The sequence below is a fragment of the Schistocerca piceifrons genome, chromosome 5, assembly GCF_021461385.2.
Source record: "Schistocerca piceifrons isolate TAMUIC-IGC-003096 chromosome 5, iqSchPice1.1, whole genome shotgun sequence".
In the NCBI taxonomy this organism is placed as follows: Eukaryota; Metazoa; Arthropoda; class Insecta; order Orthoptera; family Acrididae; genus Schistocerca; species Schistocerca piceifrons.
Window position 1 is genome coordinate 646,396,060 of NC_060142.1, and position 18,551 is coordinate 646,414,610.

At 41.2% G+C, this 18,551-nt stretch overlaps 1 protein-coding gene across 1 annotated transcript in view; it reads right to left on the minus strand.

Annotated features, from left to right (window-relative positions):
• Nucleotides 1-18,551, minus strand: part of LOC124799176 (lachesin-like) — a 930,642-nt gene that overhangs the window by 350,215 nt on the left and 561,876 nt on the right. Inside the window, exon 5 of the mRNA XM_047262712.1 lies at nt 10,772-10,900. Coding sequence (XP_047118668.1) covers nt 10,772-10,900 — 129 coding nt within the window. The remainder of the gene's footprint in view (nt 1-10,771; nt 10,901-18,551) is intronic.

Consider the following 18,551-nt stretch of genomic DNA (forward strand, 5'->3'; position numbering starts at 1 on the left):
CAAGAACGTCTTTCTTCCAGTAATCATCGTTCCAGTCCCACGAAGCTCTGTGTTACACTTTCGACTGAGCAATGCCGACTTGCTGTGTACGTAGCAGGGTATTCCTAAATTACGTCTAACTTCTTTCGTAGGCTGAAATAAACAGAAGTCGCACTACTGAGAAGCAGTCTTGAATATATCGGGCTAAAGTATTTATAATGACGGGAAAAAATCGCAACACCAAGAAGGAGTTGTGCGACATTTATGAAAGTTGATACACATGTTCTTACGTTGGGGAGGATGATGTGTACTCAAATTTTGCACCAGTTGCATAAAATCGTTGTGGTTTTCATGCAGCCACATATAGAATGTTGCAGGCTTCAAATAGAATCTAGAATCTTATATGTAGAGTCAAAGGGATACTGAGTTCATTGAAAATCTTTGTGTGATAAACACAACACTGGAAGAGAAACTAAATTTACTGAGAAATTTTAGTGGTTTGTAAACAGTAATACACACGACCATAACAGGAAAAGCTATTGGCGAGATTGGTGCGTGTCTACACAAAAACTAATAACAGCACAATGAATATTGTACAAACGAAACATTCATGGTGAGACTGTTATCGTAATATGGCCATTCTATAACTTGCTACACCAAGATACCCTCACCTTCTACTATTTACTTTATTTAATTACGGACAATTGGCCAGTTTAGGTCTTATAGCCAGTTATGAAGGTCTTTAGTTGTCAAGTGTCGTAACACACAGAAGGAAAAAATCGCAACACCAGTAAATAATTAATACAGAATAATGAAATTTTGGGAATACATTTGTCTACGTGATATATTTAAGTGATTAACATTGAAAGGTCACAGATTAATGTAAGCACGACATAACTCATTAAAAATGTGAAATGCTGGTACATTAATAACCGGTTCAATCGTTAGAATGGTGAGTGCCATCTTGCAAACGTTTATGCATTGTGATGCACAGCGGACGGATGCCAGTTGTTCGGCCAATACTGGGTATGTTAATTCTGGTTGTGGATGACGCTGGAATTGTCGTCTGATGATGTCCCATATGTGCTCGATTGTAGACAGATCTGGTGATCGAGCATGCCAAGGTAACATTTCGACACTGTAGAGCATGTTGGGTTACAACAGCAGTATGTGGGCGAGCGTTATCCTGTTAGAAAACTTCCGCAGGAGTGCTGTTCATAAATGGCAGCACAACAGATCAGATCACCAGATCGAAGTACTAATCTGCAGCTGGACGCATGGGATAACCACGAGTGTACTCCTGCTGTCATATGAAATCGCACCCCAGACCATAACTCCACGTGTAGGTACAGCGTGCCTTGCACACCGACAGGCTGATGTACATCTACATAGATACTCCAGAAGGGGAGAGTACCCTGTTCCACTACTTGTCATTTCCTTTCCTGTTCGACTCGCAAATAGAGCGAAGGAAAAACGACTATCTATATGCCTCCTTATGAGCCCTAATTTCTCGCATCTTATCCCGTCGCCATTATGCGCAATGTATGTCGGCGGCAATAGCATCGTTCAGCAGTCAGATTCAAATGCCGGTTCTCTAAATTTCCTCTGTAGTGTTTCTCGAAAAGAGCGTCGCCTACCCTCCAGCGATTTCCATTTGAATTCCCGAAGCGTCTCCGTTACACTTACGTGTTCGAATCTACACGTAACACATCTGGCAGCCCGCCTCTGAATTTCTTTGATATGTTTCTTCAATCCGACCTGGTACGGACCCCAAACAGTACTTAAGAGTGAGTCGCATCAGTTTCCTATCTACCATCTCCTTTAAAAGTGAACCACTCTTTCCTTAAATTCTCCCAATAAGCCGAAGTCGACGATTCGTCTTCCTCGACACAGTTTCACGTGCTCGTTCCATCTCATACCGTCATGCAACGTTACGCCCGGGCCTTTAAACGAGTTGACTGTGTCAAGCACGACATTAAAGGTTTGATGTACATACTCATCCGCATTAAGTTACATTTTTCCACATTTAGTGCTGGTTGCCATTCGTCACACCAAATGGAAATTTTGACTAGGCCTTCTTGTACCTTCCTACAGTCACTCAACTTCGACACCTTACCGTACACCACGGCATCGTCAGCAAACGGCTGCAAATTCGTGCCCACCCTGTCAGCAAAATCATTTATGTATATGGAGAACATCAGCGGTCCAATCACACTTCTCTGGGGGACTCCCTTGCCTCTGATGAACACTCGCCGTCGACGATAACGTACTGGGTTCTGTTATTTAAGAAATCATTGGGCCAGTCACGTATCTGTAAACTAATTTCATATTCTCGTATTTTCGTCAACAGCATGCAATGGGGCATCGTGTCAAACGCTTTCCGGAATCTAGAAATACGGAATCTGCCTGTGCTCAGTTGGTTGCAGGTTCGCCCTTGCCCCTTTATAATCGACACTCGGCCATCCCTGGCACCGAGGTACAACCAACCTTCATCAGAAAATGCAAGAGACCTCCACCCAGCCTTCTAATGAGCTCTCGCTTGACACCACTGAAATCGCAAATGGTGGTGGTTTGGGGTCAGTGGAGTGCGCGCGACAAGGCGTCTGGCTTGAAGCTATCGTTGAAGTACGGATTTGTAACAGTTAATTGTGTCACTGTGGTTCTCATTGCTGGACACATTGCAGCTACAAATGAAGTACCATACGCCAGTCATACACCGATAACGATGGTCTCCTCTTTAGATAGTGCCACATGACCGTCCGGAGCCCAGCCTTCTCGCGACCGTACATTCTGGTGACCACCACTGCCAGCAATCATGTACAGTGGCTACATTCCTGCCAAGTCTTTCTGCAGTATCACAGAAGGAACATTCAGATTCTAGTAGCCCTATTACAGGACCTCGTTAAAACTCGGTGATGGGTAGATATTGGCGTCTTTGCTGCTTAAAGGCGTAATTGACTAACAGATCATCACGTGCAAACTCAAAAGTTACTAAGGCTGATGATCGTTGCAGTGTGCATTTAAAGTGTTGTGTACTTAGTTCCGCGTAATCAGCGCGTACACAACTTCCCCACTAGAGCGCGCCCCGCCAAGCACAACAGCACAGGCGCAGCGCTCGTCCGTCTCCGCACTACGAGATGGCGCTGCCTTAGAGACGGATCAAATTCTGCTTCCGCCGATCCGTGTATTAATATGTAACGCAGCCAATGAGACTGCTGCTAATGTAGAACCCTTTCTCCATGCGGATCACACTCGCGCAGTGATACCTGAACGCGCGAGGCATTATAACGAGTGTACAGACTGCCGATTAGTCAGTATGCATTTGTCTGCACCAGTCTGTACCAGTCTGCATTAGTCTGTACCAGACTATAGTCAAGTTTCAGTCTGCGCCTAATAAGATTACCATGTTCCTCTACATAGCCATGAAGATAAATGAATAGACTTTTTGTCAAGTATCAGAGATATGTGAGAATAAGATTAACGTACCAAGACCAAAGGAACTTCAGATTGTCAGTTGTAAACAGCATCCAAAATCAAGTTACGTAATGTCTATGCCTTTTATTATTTTAATAAATGTGTGTGAAAATTAATCAAGTTCTGTTTAAAGTTGGTCACTGTGAATCTACTACTCTAAGCGTGCAAGTGGCATTTCTATCGTCTGACCTAGTGGCAGAAGATAAACACGCCACGATAAGACCACGAGACATATTGCTGACACTCGCCTACTTCATTAAAGCGACAAGTCAAATAATCTGATGGTGTGTGTACCGAAGGTCTTACAATACGCACACCACATAAAGGAAACCCGATTTGCATCCTCGTAGTGCCTTTACTAGCCCCACTCTTATGCGACTGACGCGAAATGTAGATAGGTATCAGATTTTAGGCGTAGAATAACGCCTGTCAACTTTAGTTTATGTCTCACAACTCCTTCTTGATGTTCCGAATATTTTCCGTCAGTGTATTAGGTTTCAAGTCATCATTGCTCATGATAAAATCCTTTGGCGATAGTGGATACGCTTTTTATTCTCCCGAAAGACCTCCACTTGTATGTTGACATGTAGAGGATTGATATTTATTGTGTCATAGTACTTGTTATGGATGCATATGCGACGACGTTTGAAGACGTGACGTCAGCGAGCGCGCCCAGCACTGACATCTGCTGCGGCCGCTCTCAGAGTCGGAGCGGACCCGTCGCCGGTGCACCTAAAATTGCCCCGGGAAGAGCCGGGGCCGAGGGGAGCCGCTTCATTACAATTATAAGTTTGCGCGACTTCCGCCGCCGGCTACAAGTAGTCTCGTTACGCTGCTCTGGCCGGTTCCGCCCGCCGACGGCGGATATTGTGCGGCGCCGGCTGCGGCGAGGTACACGGCTGCTCGCGGAAGAAACGGCTGGAGGGGTAGCGCGGGGGTGGGCGAGGGATGGAAGGGGGGGACAGGGTACCGCCGACCCACCACGGTGTCGTACCGCCGCCGGCCGGGTTCTCGTCTCAATTCCGAATTGTGGCGGCGTGCGCGTGACAGGATGATATTAGTGCACCCATTTCCCACTTGGAGACGGCACGTGGAATAGGATCTCCACGACGCCGCTGGCTAGATTCCTACTTTGGAGTGCCCGCATCTCGTGGTCGTGCGGTAGCGTTCTCGCTTCCCACGCCCGGGTTCCCGGGTTCGATTCCCGGCGGGGTCAGGGATTTTCTCTGCCTCGTGATGGCTGGGTGTTGTGTGCTGTCCTTAGGTTAGTTCGGTTTAAGTAGTTCTAAGTTCTAGGGGACTTATGACCATAGCAGTTGAGTCCCATAGTGCTCAGAGCCATTTGAACCTACTTTGGAGTGACAATGTCAACTGCTGACACTGCCAATATGTCATTAGACGCAAGCAGTTCAAACAGATGTTATGAGTAACAGCAACAACAACACTCAGCAACCGTCCACACCTCCGCGTTTGCTGCCTCTGGATCACGGAGTCCCGGGTTCGATACCGGGTGAGTTTGGGGATTTTCTCTTACTGGAGACTGGGTGTTTGCGTTGTCCTCATAATTTCATCATCATCATCATCATTCGTGGCAGTGGCTACACCGGACTGAGTAAAAAACTGGACTATGTAAAAAATGGGACTTTGTACGGGCTCTGATGAACGCACAGTTGATTGTCCGCAAACCAAACATCGTTGTCACCAACACGCAGCAATCAATAACCATTCCAATTATCAAAAAATTTATAAGAGTTAAAGGGTCAAGAATGAAGAGGTGCGTCCAAAAGTCGCACAGCTGTGTGAAAGTGCTTTATACGCAACTACCCGTTTCACGTCACTTCAGACGCATCTTCGGTTTAGAATGGCCATATTTCCATTATGTGGTTGGACAGTTACGGAATGCCGGTATTCGACAACTTATCCAAATTAAGAATCAAACCAGAATCGTAGGTTATCACAATAAAATCTAGTACACGCAAAACATCCTTGTCAAAATCTATAAAGAATAACGACTGAATGAGCCTCGCTAACTGGTGTCTACCGGATCTTACAATATATCCTATGGGTGTTATCTGTCCTCAGTCATTCAGCAGTCACGCTTTGCACATTTGGACAACCCACCATTCTGATTTGATTCATAACGCGGATTACTTCCCGCAAGCCGACACTCCGTAATTGTCCATCTACATTGTTGTTGTTGTTGTTATGGTCTTCAGTCCTGAGACTGGTTTGATGCTGCTCTCCATGATACTCTATCCTGTGCAAGCTTCAGCATCTCCCAGTACTTACTGCAATCTACATCCTTCTCAATCTGCTTAGTGTATTCATCTCTTGGTGTCCCTCTACGATTTTTACCCTCCACGATGTCCTCCAATGCTAAATTTGTGATCCCTTGATGCCTCAGAACATGTCCTACCAACCGGTCCCTTCTTCTTGTCAAGATGTGCCACAAACTCCTCTTCTCCCCAATTCTATTCAGTACCTCCTCATTAGTTATGTGATCTCCCCATCTAATCATCAGCACTCTTCTGTAGCACCACATTTCGAAACCTTCTATTCTCTTCTTGTCCAAACTATTTATCGTCCACGTTTCACTTCCATACATGGCTTTACTCCATACAAATACTTACAGAAGCGACTTCCTGACACTTAAATCTATACTCGATGTTAACAAATTTCTCTTCTTCAGAAACGCTTTCCTTTCCATTGCCAGTCTACATTTTATATCCTCTCAACTTCGACCATCATCAGTTATCTTGCTCGCTAAATAGCAAAACTCATTTACTACTTTAAGCGTCTGGCTCAAATGGCTCTGAGCACTATGGGACTTAACGTCTATGGTCATCAGTCCCCTAGAACTGAGAACTACTTAAACCTAACTAACCTAAGGACAGCACACAACACCCAGTCATCACGAGGCAGAGAACATCCCTGACCCGCCGGGAATTCAAGCGTCTGATTTCCTAATCTAATTCCCGGAGTATCACCCGATTTAGTTCGACTACATTCCATTTTCCTCGTTCTGCTTTTGTTGACGTTCATCTTACATCATCCTTTCAAGACACTGTCCATTCCGTTCAGCAGCTCTTCCAGGTCCTTTGCTGTCTCTGACAGAATTACAATGTCATCGGTGAACCTCAAAGTTTTATTTCTTCTTCATGGATTTTAATTCATACTCCGAATTTTTTTCATAAAATTTATGGCAGCTAATATGTCTAGAATGATGAGGTGTGTCCAAAAGCCGCACAGCTGTATGAAAGTGCTTTATACGCAACTACCCGTTTAACGTCACTATAGAAGCAACTTCAGTTTAGAATGCTCATATTTCCATGATGTTGTTGGACATTTACGGAATGCCGGATTTCGGCAACTTTTCCAAATCAAGAATCAAACCAGAATGGTGGGCTATCATAATAAAATCTAGTACACGCAAAAGATGTTTGTCAAAATGTATAAAGCATAACAGCTGAATCAACCACGCTAACTGGTGTCTACCGTATCTTACAATATATCCTATGGGTGCTATCCGTCCTGAGTCATTCAGCAGTCACGCTTTACTCATTTTGACAAGCACCTTTGAGTGTACCCAATTTCATTGTCATATCCCACCATTCTGATTTGATTCATAACGTGGATTATTTACGCAAGGTGATACTCCGTAATTGTCCATCTGCATTATGGAAATATAACCATTAAAAACCTGAAGCTGCGTCTATACTGACGTGAAACCGGTAGTTTAGTCCCACGAATAGGTCAGCTGCGAAATGTACTTGCCATTACATTCGTCTTTGTGAAATCCAACTTTAAAGGATGTCTTTAATATTTCATTATGTTTGTATATAATTAGATTTTATGTTAAAATTTCGTGGTTTTTATTGTAATAGTGCATTCTGACTAAGGCATCCTCATCTCGTTTAATTATGTTTTTATTTTTTAATGAAAACTGACCAATGTTCTGTTTATTTCATTACGTGTAATAACTGTATCTGGCGAAATGCGCTCTGCCTGAAACCAAATAAAATAAAATGAAGTACCGCTTTTCAGTCGCCATCAGCTATAAAACTCAGAAAATAGAAACAAAAGCGTACCACAAATGCGCCAAACACAAATGGGCATTAAATGTGAGATAAAAGAAACATGTTAACTAAACTTTACTGGTGATATGAAGACGCGTAGTCGATACATAAAATAACAATAGCTTCTTGTACATTATAGACTGAATGATGTCTAGAATGTGACAATCGTCGTAAACTTTATTTTATCTGTATACATGCATTCCCTCCTCTTGTTCTTCCATATATTGAGCATGCATCAACATGCTGCTGCTGAAGATTAGGTTACTTGCTCCTTTGCACTTTTGACTCCTATTCCTGTTTAGTAAATCTATTGGTAAGGTTTTGTTTACATTTTCTCAGTTTCTAACTCTCACGGTCGCTGAAAACCAAAAATGGTAACCAGTTTAGATGGAATATTACGCGATCAAGACTTCTGACTTTGTAATATAATGCTTGCTGCGAAAACTTTCACAAAAGTACAGTAGAATTATGCCTAAGCATGGGGCAAAGCGAATGGAATAGGCAGTATTGGGGATTTATGAACCCCTGGGGGTCATAAATCAATTAGGATAACAACAGGTTAAGGGGAGGGGGTCATAAATTAATAAGTTTTCCACTCAATGTATGCAACTTGCAATAACAATATATGCCACAATGAAGGTTGCGCCATTACTGTCAGCTATAGATGCCTAAATTCCCGCAAGTGGGGCACTCATGCTGGGCTCAGTCGTTACACTGTGTGTAGCAAGTAGCTGGCCATACGCTATTAAAATGAAACCTATTTTCTCTTGCCCCTACTGTATACGACACAGGTACAGAATTGGCTAAGAATCCTGTAAAACGAATTGTGTATTAACTTCTAGCAAGTCAGGAGAGGATTAGTAAATCTATTTCAAATGCCTGTTCATACTCATGTTCATGTGAGCAGTACCATAGAAACAAACAGCTGAAAGTATTGGTACAATGGCAGCACCTGGGATCAGAACCTCAACTGGTGGAATTTACACCGCAGTTGTCAATTCCCGAAGCCTTCCGTTTCAATTTTTGAATTTCTTTCGGATATTGTGAGTTAAAACTTAGAAAGTCAACACTGACATATGTCATAAAACTATATTTATGTTTTCATCATCTTTCGAATACCATTAAAATATCATCGTTCCATTAAAAAAAAAAGAAATTGTCTTAAAAGCTTTGTCAAAGAACACTAAATTTGACTTACCTTAAATTTTAAAGAAACAACGTGTTTCGAGCTACAAACCTTACCTTGAGACTACAATGGCAACGCCAAAAACTTTTAACATAACTACATACATATACTGAAGTTGTTCTCCACTTTCTTGGCATCTGCTGTGCCACCGTTTGTCGTATGAAACGGCTGTCCTCGTGTGATGTGTTAAGATGCATCCATTGCTATGGCTCCTTGGATTTTGCTAATCACTTTTTATAAAGCCGTAAAGGAAATTTAAGACTCGTCATCACAATCGAATCAACTTTTTCTGTAGAGACAAGACGACAACCACATGAAGAAACATGACCACAGCACATGCCAATACGTTGAAGAACGACTTCAGTAATCTACGCGCACTTTAGTTAAACATTCTTTGTACTGGCATTATAATCTCAAGAAGACGTTTTTGCCTCTAAACATTTTGATTAAGTGACACGAAAAGTTGTTGTGACTGGTTGCGGTTTCTGAAACACTTTTCAAATTTTTGAAACAGTCAAACTTGGTCTATGTAGCTTCATATAATTACTTTCTTGAATATCTCAAGTCACACAAGAGTTAAGAGTATTAGTCACAGAAGCAAATCATGTCGCGTTACGTTCCGCTGTACCTACTACCACTTGCTGGAAACCTTGAGAGGTTCATGTGCACGTTTTACCTAATGCACGCTATATGAGGTGTTGCATCCCGTACAACAGTATGTGAAATACATCACTGGGTTCATATTCGGGTGGAATACATTCGTTTTATAATACGACTACGTTCTCTAGTTGTCAATGAATATTTCAGATAAATTAAAACGCTAGCTGATACAGCAGTATGAAACACAAAAGTCCGTATTTACCTAAGGGACGGGATAAAACCGAGCAGTTAAAACCGATACCGGTACTTCAGTTCTGAGTAACCAGTATTTGTCAATATTTGTTCGGTCACAGTTGTAACAGGTTCTTCTCATATTTTACTAATAACCGGGTAAAGTAACAGGCATATCAGTTTTCCATAGCATCAGTGATAAAAATTTTTGTTCTAAAATATTTTTTTTTTAAAAACGAGTAAATTTTTTTCTTAAAATTTCCAGTGCTTTGAAATATTGGGCTACTACAGAAAGTGAGAAATGCGACCAGTGATGTTTTAATTACAATGCCATCTGTTAAAAACGAGGGACAAACATGACATAAGAATCAATACAGCATTGCTGAGAAAATTCTGTACGTCTTTCCGTGGCGTGGCTTATTTGAAGATAAGTGTGTATGCATAGTATCGAAGACTTGTCACCACCTGGTCTATACTTTAGTTTTCCTCAGACATCACCTATATTGGAGAATGACACCTGCCTAGTTCAGAAGTACCTCACGAAGTGGGTTATCAACGAAACAGTGCTCAATTTGCATTGAACGATTAAAAACGGAAGGGGTGCAACAGCCTTGCGACATAATATATAAAATATCGACAATGTTCTTTGGAAGAGAGGGTAAATTTGATTGTTACACCTATTATTTTATTAATACCTTATCAGTTTGGAATAATAACGAATTTCTTAATTTTGTGGTAGCATCAGAGGGAGAAATTGATACTATCCAAAAGTGAAGATGCAGGGGAGGCATCAACTTGCCTACGCCGTCATCGCTCCTGTCTCCTTCATCTTTGCTGGAGACAACGAGACAGACTTCCGCCACAGCCTCAATTTCCTCTCAATCAATATCTCCTAGGAGAAGGAGAATTTTTCAATCTTTGTTCGAATTCTACGTTTATTTCTGGAAATAATAGCAATAAAAATCCGAAAGTTGGTTATTTCAGAAACCGGTTATTTCAGAAGCCGGTCATTTACAGCGGTTATAACTTATGGTTATTCTGGAGACGAAAAAAAAGGGTCTAACCGAAAACCGCCATCCATAATTTACCTACAAACTAACCCTCGTGTATCTTATAGTTACGAAAGCTGATTTCAGTCAACAAACTTCCTCGCTGCCTTCCTCGAATACTGCCCTCCTCGGTCTGTAGAGTTACCCGATGCGTCTGGCTCAGCGGCGGTACTCACAGTCCACGCTGACTTTGATCCTCTTGCTGACGGTGGGCGGCACGCCGTTGGACGCGATGCACAGGTAGGCGCCCATGTCCAGGCGGGAGATGCGCGTCAGCTCCAGCACCTCCCCCTCCCATTCCAGCACTGGAACACGGAGGCCAGCGGTTTGCTTCAGAACACTGCTTCACTTCCAAAGTAATACACTAAACTACATCAACCACGTGTAATTTAGGGATCTCCCACAGAATAAATGAAAGCGACATTTATGAATATAAGCGGGGGTTAACAATAGTCAGCACTTCTACATACACACTAACTACTGAAACTTTTTGGCAGATTAAAACTACGTGCCGGACCGAGACTCGAACTCGGAACCTTTGCTATTCGCGCGCAAGTGCTCTACCAACTGAGCCACCTAAAGTACTGGAGCTGTGAGGACGGGTCGTGAGTCTGAGCATTTGCATTTGGTGACCATTTGCCCGCGAAAGACAAAGGTCCCGATTTCGAGTCTCGGTCTGGCACGCAGTTTTAATACGCCAGGAAGTTTCATGTCAGCGCACACTTCGCTGCAGAGTGAATGTTTGATTCTGGACACTAATTACTAATACACACACTTCCGATGGATCTGCATATACAGGGTGTAACAAAACTGTACGGCACAAACTACAGGACAAATTCCTCACAGGTAGACAAAGACCCTGTGTTATACAAACATAGGTCTGGAAACCCTCATTTTCTCCAACCCAGCAATCATGAGAAATACACACGAATAGAACGCACCAGCATACTACGTGCAACTCTTTCTCAAAGGAGACTGGACTCTGATACATGCATCAACCCGCTGTTGTAGTGAATCTCTGATGCGCTGATGTATCCATGGAGAATTGCGTATGGTTTCGCATCTTCCCATATAACGGACACGGAGACTCTGAACATCTTAAACTGAGGTCCCATACATAGGAGCTTTTCTTGGCCCACAAATAAAACTCCAGTGAGTTTAGGTCCAGAGAACGTGGAGACCAGGCAACTGGTCCATCTCTATCCATCCATCTTACACTGACATTACGGTTATCATCAACTGCAAGAAGAATTTCCGCCTCCTTTTGCGGTGTCCTATTCCTTTTAGGCCTCTCAGGCTTAAATGTCTCATGTTCAATGGCTTAAAAACGTTATTTATGTCGGTACACCTTCAAGTGGTTCATATGGCTCTGAGAACTATGGGACATAAATTCTGAGATCATCAGTCCCCTAGAACTTAGAACTACTTAAACCTAACTAACCTAAGGACATCACACACATCCATGCCCGGGGCAGGATTCGAACCTGCGACCGTAGCGGTTGCGCGCTTCCAGACTGTAGCGCCCAGAATCGCTCGGTACACCTTCGTCCTGTAAATCTCTCCCGGTACAAATGTTGAGCGCGAGCGACATTGCCGTCAGCTAATCCATACATCACATGGGCGTCTACCATCTCTGCATTTGTGTACACTACCACTGCTCTAGTCAAGTCTATGATTAACTCTGCGCAGGAACGCGGATGCTTGTAGCGGTCATACAGATCGCTGGAACAGTTGACGTTACCTGTAAACAAGCAATGACGTAAGTCGCATGGCAACAAAAGCATGTAAAACAACACACTCGCGATGCACAACGTAACCACACATTACCAAGAGTGCATGTTCGCCATGATTCTAACATTCTGTTTGTGTGCGTGAGTTGTAACTTGGAAACAACGCGTTTCCAGACCCAAGTTCATATTAAATTATTTATTCAGCTACGTGTCAAGAACGTGTCCTGCAATTTGTGTCGTACATTTTTGTTAAGCCCTGTGTTTACTTTGGAGAATACTGTTCTGCCAAGAAATTAAAGTGTTTGTAAGAATTAACATTGTCAGGAATGAAGCAAGTTGTCTTTACGTAATTTATTAAAACTAAAAAAGTAATTGCAAAAATCATTCAGTACCTACACGGTATCTGCATAAGAAAATGAAAATAAGGTGACTGGACAGTAACAACTAATTTCAGATCTGAAAACAAACAAAAAATATCGGAAATAATCTTAGAAAAACATCTTAACATATTAATACAAGGTATACACTACTACTCTGCTAAAATGCGACTTAACAGTGATGGTAAAAACTATCATATAAAAAACAACATACATCACAGTCGACTTTGTGATCTTGCTCGACAGTAATTTTAAGCTCTGAACCTATTAATACCAAACTATTTTCCATATTGTGTACCCTAAAAGTGGGGAAGGGTCGGCAATTCAAGCCCACGACAGATTTTTTTAACATAGAATTTTGTTAATTGTCATTAAATCCTTTTACAACACGCTTTTCAAATGGGCGCTGAAGTGTAATTAGTGTTCAGAAGCGAAAAATGTCTTTTAGAACAATGTTACCAATATAAAATCGTTTTCCTTAACCAAGGGCTATACTTTATGACAACCGCAAACAAATTTTAAAGAATACACATTTCGTTAACTGTCTTTCATCTATATTCATCACGTACTTTTCAAGGATATACTGATGTGTAAAGAGGGCCCTGGACCTCAGAATATGAATATCACATTGCTTGGGAAAAGTCACAGCCACTGCTAGGTGATTAACTTTTAGGTTAAGTTTTACTCATAATTTAAAACAGTTACGGAATGTAATACAGGAAATCTTTAAAATCAATAACAAGCTTTTTCAAAATTCTGAAATATAAGGTACGTGGCTAGATAATGATGTTTTCGAACGCTGGGCATATATTACCCCAACTCCCGCTTGCTATTGCGAGGGCTAATGTAAGAAACTATGCGTAAACAAAATGCGGCTTGAACGCGAACTGGGTATAGCAGTAGTAACCATCATGCTGTGACATTCGTTCGTGTAGAAAGCAACACGAGGAAGAAAAATTTCTGAGCAGCAAAATACTATGTACCTGTAGAATTACGCAAACACAAATATCTTAGCAACAAAAATTTTTTCGCTTTACTAGATAATCTTTAAAAAATTAAAATATATGTAGGAGACAACGAAAAGTTAGGAACCTGTCATTCACACTAAAACGTTAACATGTCACACATGGAATAAACATACTACATAAAATGTGTTTGATAAATGAATGCAAGGTTTCAGTGTTACACTGAAACCTTTTTTAATAACATACCATAGTTTTACGAGACGCAGATTGTACAAACACGTTTTATCAGAAAAATCATATGAATTATTAACTTACAACTCTATGAAAGGCAAGTTCTGCGAAGAAAGGCTACTATGCAACGATACAAAAACAAAGAAAAGATCAACACCTGTACGAAATGAGCGAACAAAAATGTAATAAATAGTCCTAAATCAGGTCTAAAATTATTGATCTGATTTGTACCGATACAACCGATTTTCAGATCCTGCGTCTCGTAAGAATATGATACGTTGTTAAATTTTTTGGTGTAACACTGCAATCTTGTGTTTCATTGGACATTTGTTCGATACGTAAAATGTTGGCGTTTTGCTACGGATGATAGTTTCTTAACTTACGACTGTTGACTCCTTTTATTTCAAAATGTTTAAGATTATTTAGTATGTGAAAAAAATTAATGCTGAGATTTTTTTATTTCTGCAGGTTTAAGACCTGGCTGAGTTTAGAACTTCCAGTTTTGTACTTACGCACTTAACCAACCACATTAGCAAATGAAATGTGAAAAGAATTGCTTTTTTTAAAAATATATATTCCTAAAATCGTTTTATTGCAACTCTAAGAAGCAGCAGTATCTTCCTCTCATATAACAGTATAGACTTTTTGTTTAGGCTTTCCTCAATAAGTGATTTCTGAAGTTTGGAAACTGCATTGTTTTTGGAATCAGCTTAGGTACATTTTTTCTTATCAGCTTCAGAGATTATTACATTACTTGGAACGAGGTTAATATTTGCATGTAATTTGTGGATAATTATCTTCAGACTCTGTTAATACATTCTACAGCAACATTTATATGTATACTCCGCAAGCCACCTTGGGGTGTGTAGCAGAGGGTACTTACTGACTTCTGTCACTACCCCCCTTTCCTTTTCCAGTCGCCAATAATCTGCGGGAGAGCAGTTCCTGTTAAGCCTCTTTGTAAGCTGAAATCTAATTTTATTTACAAGGCCTTTCCGGAAGATACGCACAGGAGGAAGCAATGTATTGGCTGGCTCTTCCAGAAACGTACCCTTTTGGAACTTTACCAGAAAACCACGCCGCGATGCAGAAAGCCTCTCTTGTAGCATGTGTCACTGGAGCTGCCGGAGCGTCTTCGTGGCACTCCCGCGCTTACTAAATGAACCCGTAACCAACACACCCTCCTTTTTTGGCTTTCCTCTATTTCTTGTTTTGATCCTATCTGGTACGAATCGGTGTCTGACGAGTGACGTTCACCTCACATGACTGTGGACTGCATTTCCTGAAGATTCCAACAATGAATCGTAGTTTGACAACTCCCTTACCTGCGATTACTTTTACCTGGCCGTTCCACTTAAAACCGCTTCGTACATATACTACTTCATATTTAATATATGTGACATCCTCCAGTGCTTGTTCTGGAATGGCGTAATCGTACCATATCTGTCTCCCTGCCTATTCATGCGCAGTACGTAACATATGGTCATGTTAAGGGTTATTACAACATATCACAACATCGCAAACAGAAAATAGCACTGATTGACTAACTGCCTAACTACTACTTTACTGCTGCGTTTTTCTTCTTGGTTCACTTGCTGGTGACATCAGCAAGTCCAAAATTTTTCTACATAATTTCTGCATTTCAAATAATTTTAGTTACACACAGTGCTTCAGTATAATGCATCTTGGAAGTTGTGGACTGAGGTATTACTTTACCACTTCGTGATGCACATTATGAACAATTACCCGGCAAAGATGGTACTGAAAAATAACTAAACTCATTAACAGTGTAGGGGAAAATAATTGGAATAACTCTTGCAAAACTGGAAACAAAAATAAATTGCTCATATAAAGGAGGTAACTAGTGACGGGCAGGGGAATACATCCCTCCCCCCCCCCCCCCCGCACACTCCACCATCCCACCACCCTCCCTACATGTGGAAAATGATATTGGGACCCTCTCGAATAGAACCCGTAATTTTCCCCACTGTTCCTGTGCGCATGTCAGAAGGAATCCTGAGCATGAACTAATAACAAATACACTCAGAGCCATTTGTTCCGAAATCTCAAAACCATTAGGTTGGTCACCACCACAATTGAAAATGTCAGACAGGTCTGGATTTTAGACTGTTCCAGCACCATTGTGCCTTATATTGGCGATGTTATTACCAGCCAATGTCAAAAATTACTCAAATGTGAACACAGAAATTTTTCATGTCTATGCAAACGTTGTCTTCCTGAGAGCAACACAACATGTAAATTTCACAAATCAAATACATGCCCTCGGTTAATTACGTCGCAGGTGGTTTATTATAAAGTGGCAGCATTGGTTTGTTTGGTAATCAATAAACACAGCTTTGAGTATTATTTTGTAAAAAAAATGCACGTAGTTTCACCAGTCCCTCAGCTTCTGCTAAATAAATTTGGACGTCCCCTCCGTTTTCCCAGCTCAGTTCATGGATTCGCGCGTTTGACGTTTTCGGAACAAATTCCCTTAAATCATCTACTTTCCTCTGTAATTCGCACTTAACGCGAGTGATCTTGTTTTTCTTATTTCATTACGATGATCGTTTCTCTCCGTGTAGGTGGGAGTCAACAACTTATTGTCGTATTCAGAGGAGACAGTTCGTTGTCTAAACTACGTAAAAAAAATTCTATTCAAAGTAAAACGCCGTTATTTAGGTGACAGTGTCACCAGTTCGCTTATCATATCCGAGGCCCTGCATCCCCTGTTCCGCGATTATACAAAACGACCTGTCCTTCTTTGTACTATATAGACGCTCTCCATCAGTCCTACTTAGCAATGATCCCCAACCACGCAGCAATACTTCTGAAGAGAACGGACAAACATAGTGCAGCCAGTCTCTTTAGCAGATAAGTTGCATCTGCTAACTGCTGTACTGTCAATAACAGACAAGCAGAATGGTATTGTACTTTCTGGACCGCAGAGGGTGTTTTTCCAACATTGAAAACAAATCACTAGTGATTTGGCTGATAATAAGAGGAGAAACATCGCCAATAGAAGGCACAATGGTGCTGGAACATTCTAAAATCCAGAGCTATCTGACATTTTCAATTGTGGTGGTGACCAACGTAATGGTTTTGAGATTTCGCAGAAAATGTCTCTGAGTGTATTTGTCAGCCCTGCCTCTGGATTTAGGTAACACAGATGTTTAGGGTTCGTCTACGCCCTATAAAACACATGGTTATCCTTCTAAAGCAGTCTGCGATTCGTCTTCCCCAAGGTATGTGTCAGTACGAGTCCACATCTATAGTCTCATAGTATTTCTATGTGGTGGTTCGATATTTAGTTGTTTGTAATTGTAGTCTCTACATATTTAGTAGAATCCGTAGTCTTTAACTTAGCACAACTCATCATGTAACCAAAGCTAAACTCAATTTGTTTAGTATTCATATGGAGGGGATGCAACTTTTATTGTTTATGGTTAATTGACTCCTTTCACACCGTGAAGATACATTGTCTAAATCATTTTGGAAGTAGTTTTGGCCTTGTGGTGATTTGATAAGATACTAAGCGACAGCATGACATTCAAACAATCTTAGACGGCTGCTCAGAATTCTTGTAAATTGTTTGTGTATATTAGGAACACCAGAGGGCCTGTAACTCTTTTTCGAGGATCCCAAATACCACTTCGGTATGACGAGTGTACCTCCCGCCGCTTACTACGAACCGTAACCTTAATAACCGGAAATGACGAACCGCCTCACACAGCTGAGACGATTGTCCAAAGGCACGCAATTTAATTAGAAGCTGCTGGCGAAGAACTGTGCCAAAAGCCTTCTGGAAATCTACAGATATGGAACCAACTAGAGATGTCCTATCGGCAACACTCACTAGCTCGTGTGACTAAAGAGCCCGTCGTATTCCTCAAGAACGAGTTTTTCCGAGGCCATGCTGGCCATGTATTAACAAAGAATCAGTGGCGTATTTCTTAAGCTAAACGCGGATATTATACGAATCTAAACGCTAAATCACAGTAAGACTTCGTTTTTACAGTTTGTAACACAAAATTCAACAAAACCCGACGTTTTAATTTCACAGAATGGGCATATGATTAGTGAAACTGAACAGTTCAAATTTCTAGGTGTTAAGGTAGATAGTGAACTGTCATGGAAAGCCTACGTTCAAGACCTTGTTCAAAGACTTAATGCAGCTTTTTTCACTATTAGAACGAAACCTGAAGTAAGCTTAAGCTTATTTTCATTCGCTTATGTCGCATGGTATTATATTTTGAGGTAACTCTTCCCATTCTCAAAGGATAGTTTTGGCTAAGAAAAGGGCAATAAGTGGTGTAAGGTCACGAACCCCTTGACGACCCCTGTTCAATAGCCTCTCAAAAAAAAAAAAAAAAAAAAAAAAAAAAGAAAAAAATTATATATATATATATATATATATATATATATATATATATATATATATATGTATATAATGTGACTGTCATTTACTGTTAACAATATCAGCATATTCCCAAGAATTAGCAGCTTTCAGTCAGTTAATAATAGGGAGAAGTCCAATCCGCATTTGGATCGGACTTCCTTGAGTCTTGTGCAGAAAGGTGTGTAGCGTGCTACTGCACCCATTTTCAGTAAGCTACTACAAGAATTAAAAAATCTTAGTAATATCCACGCGCT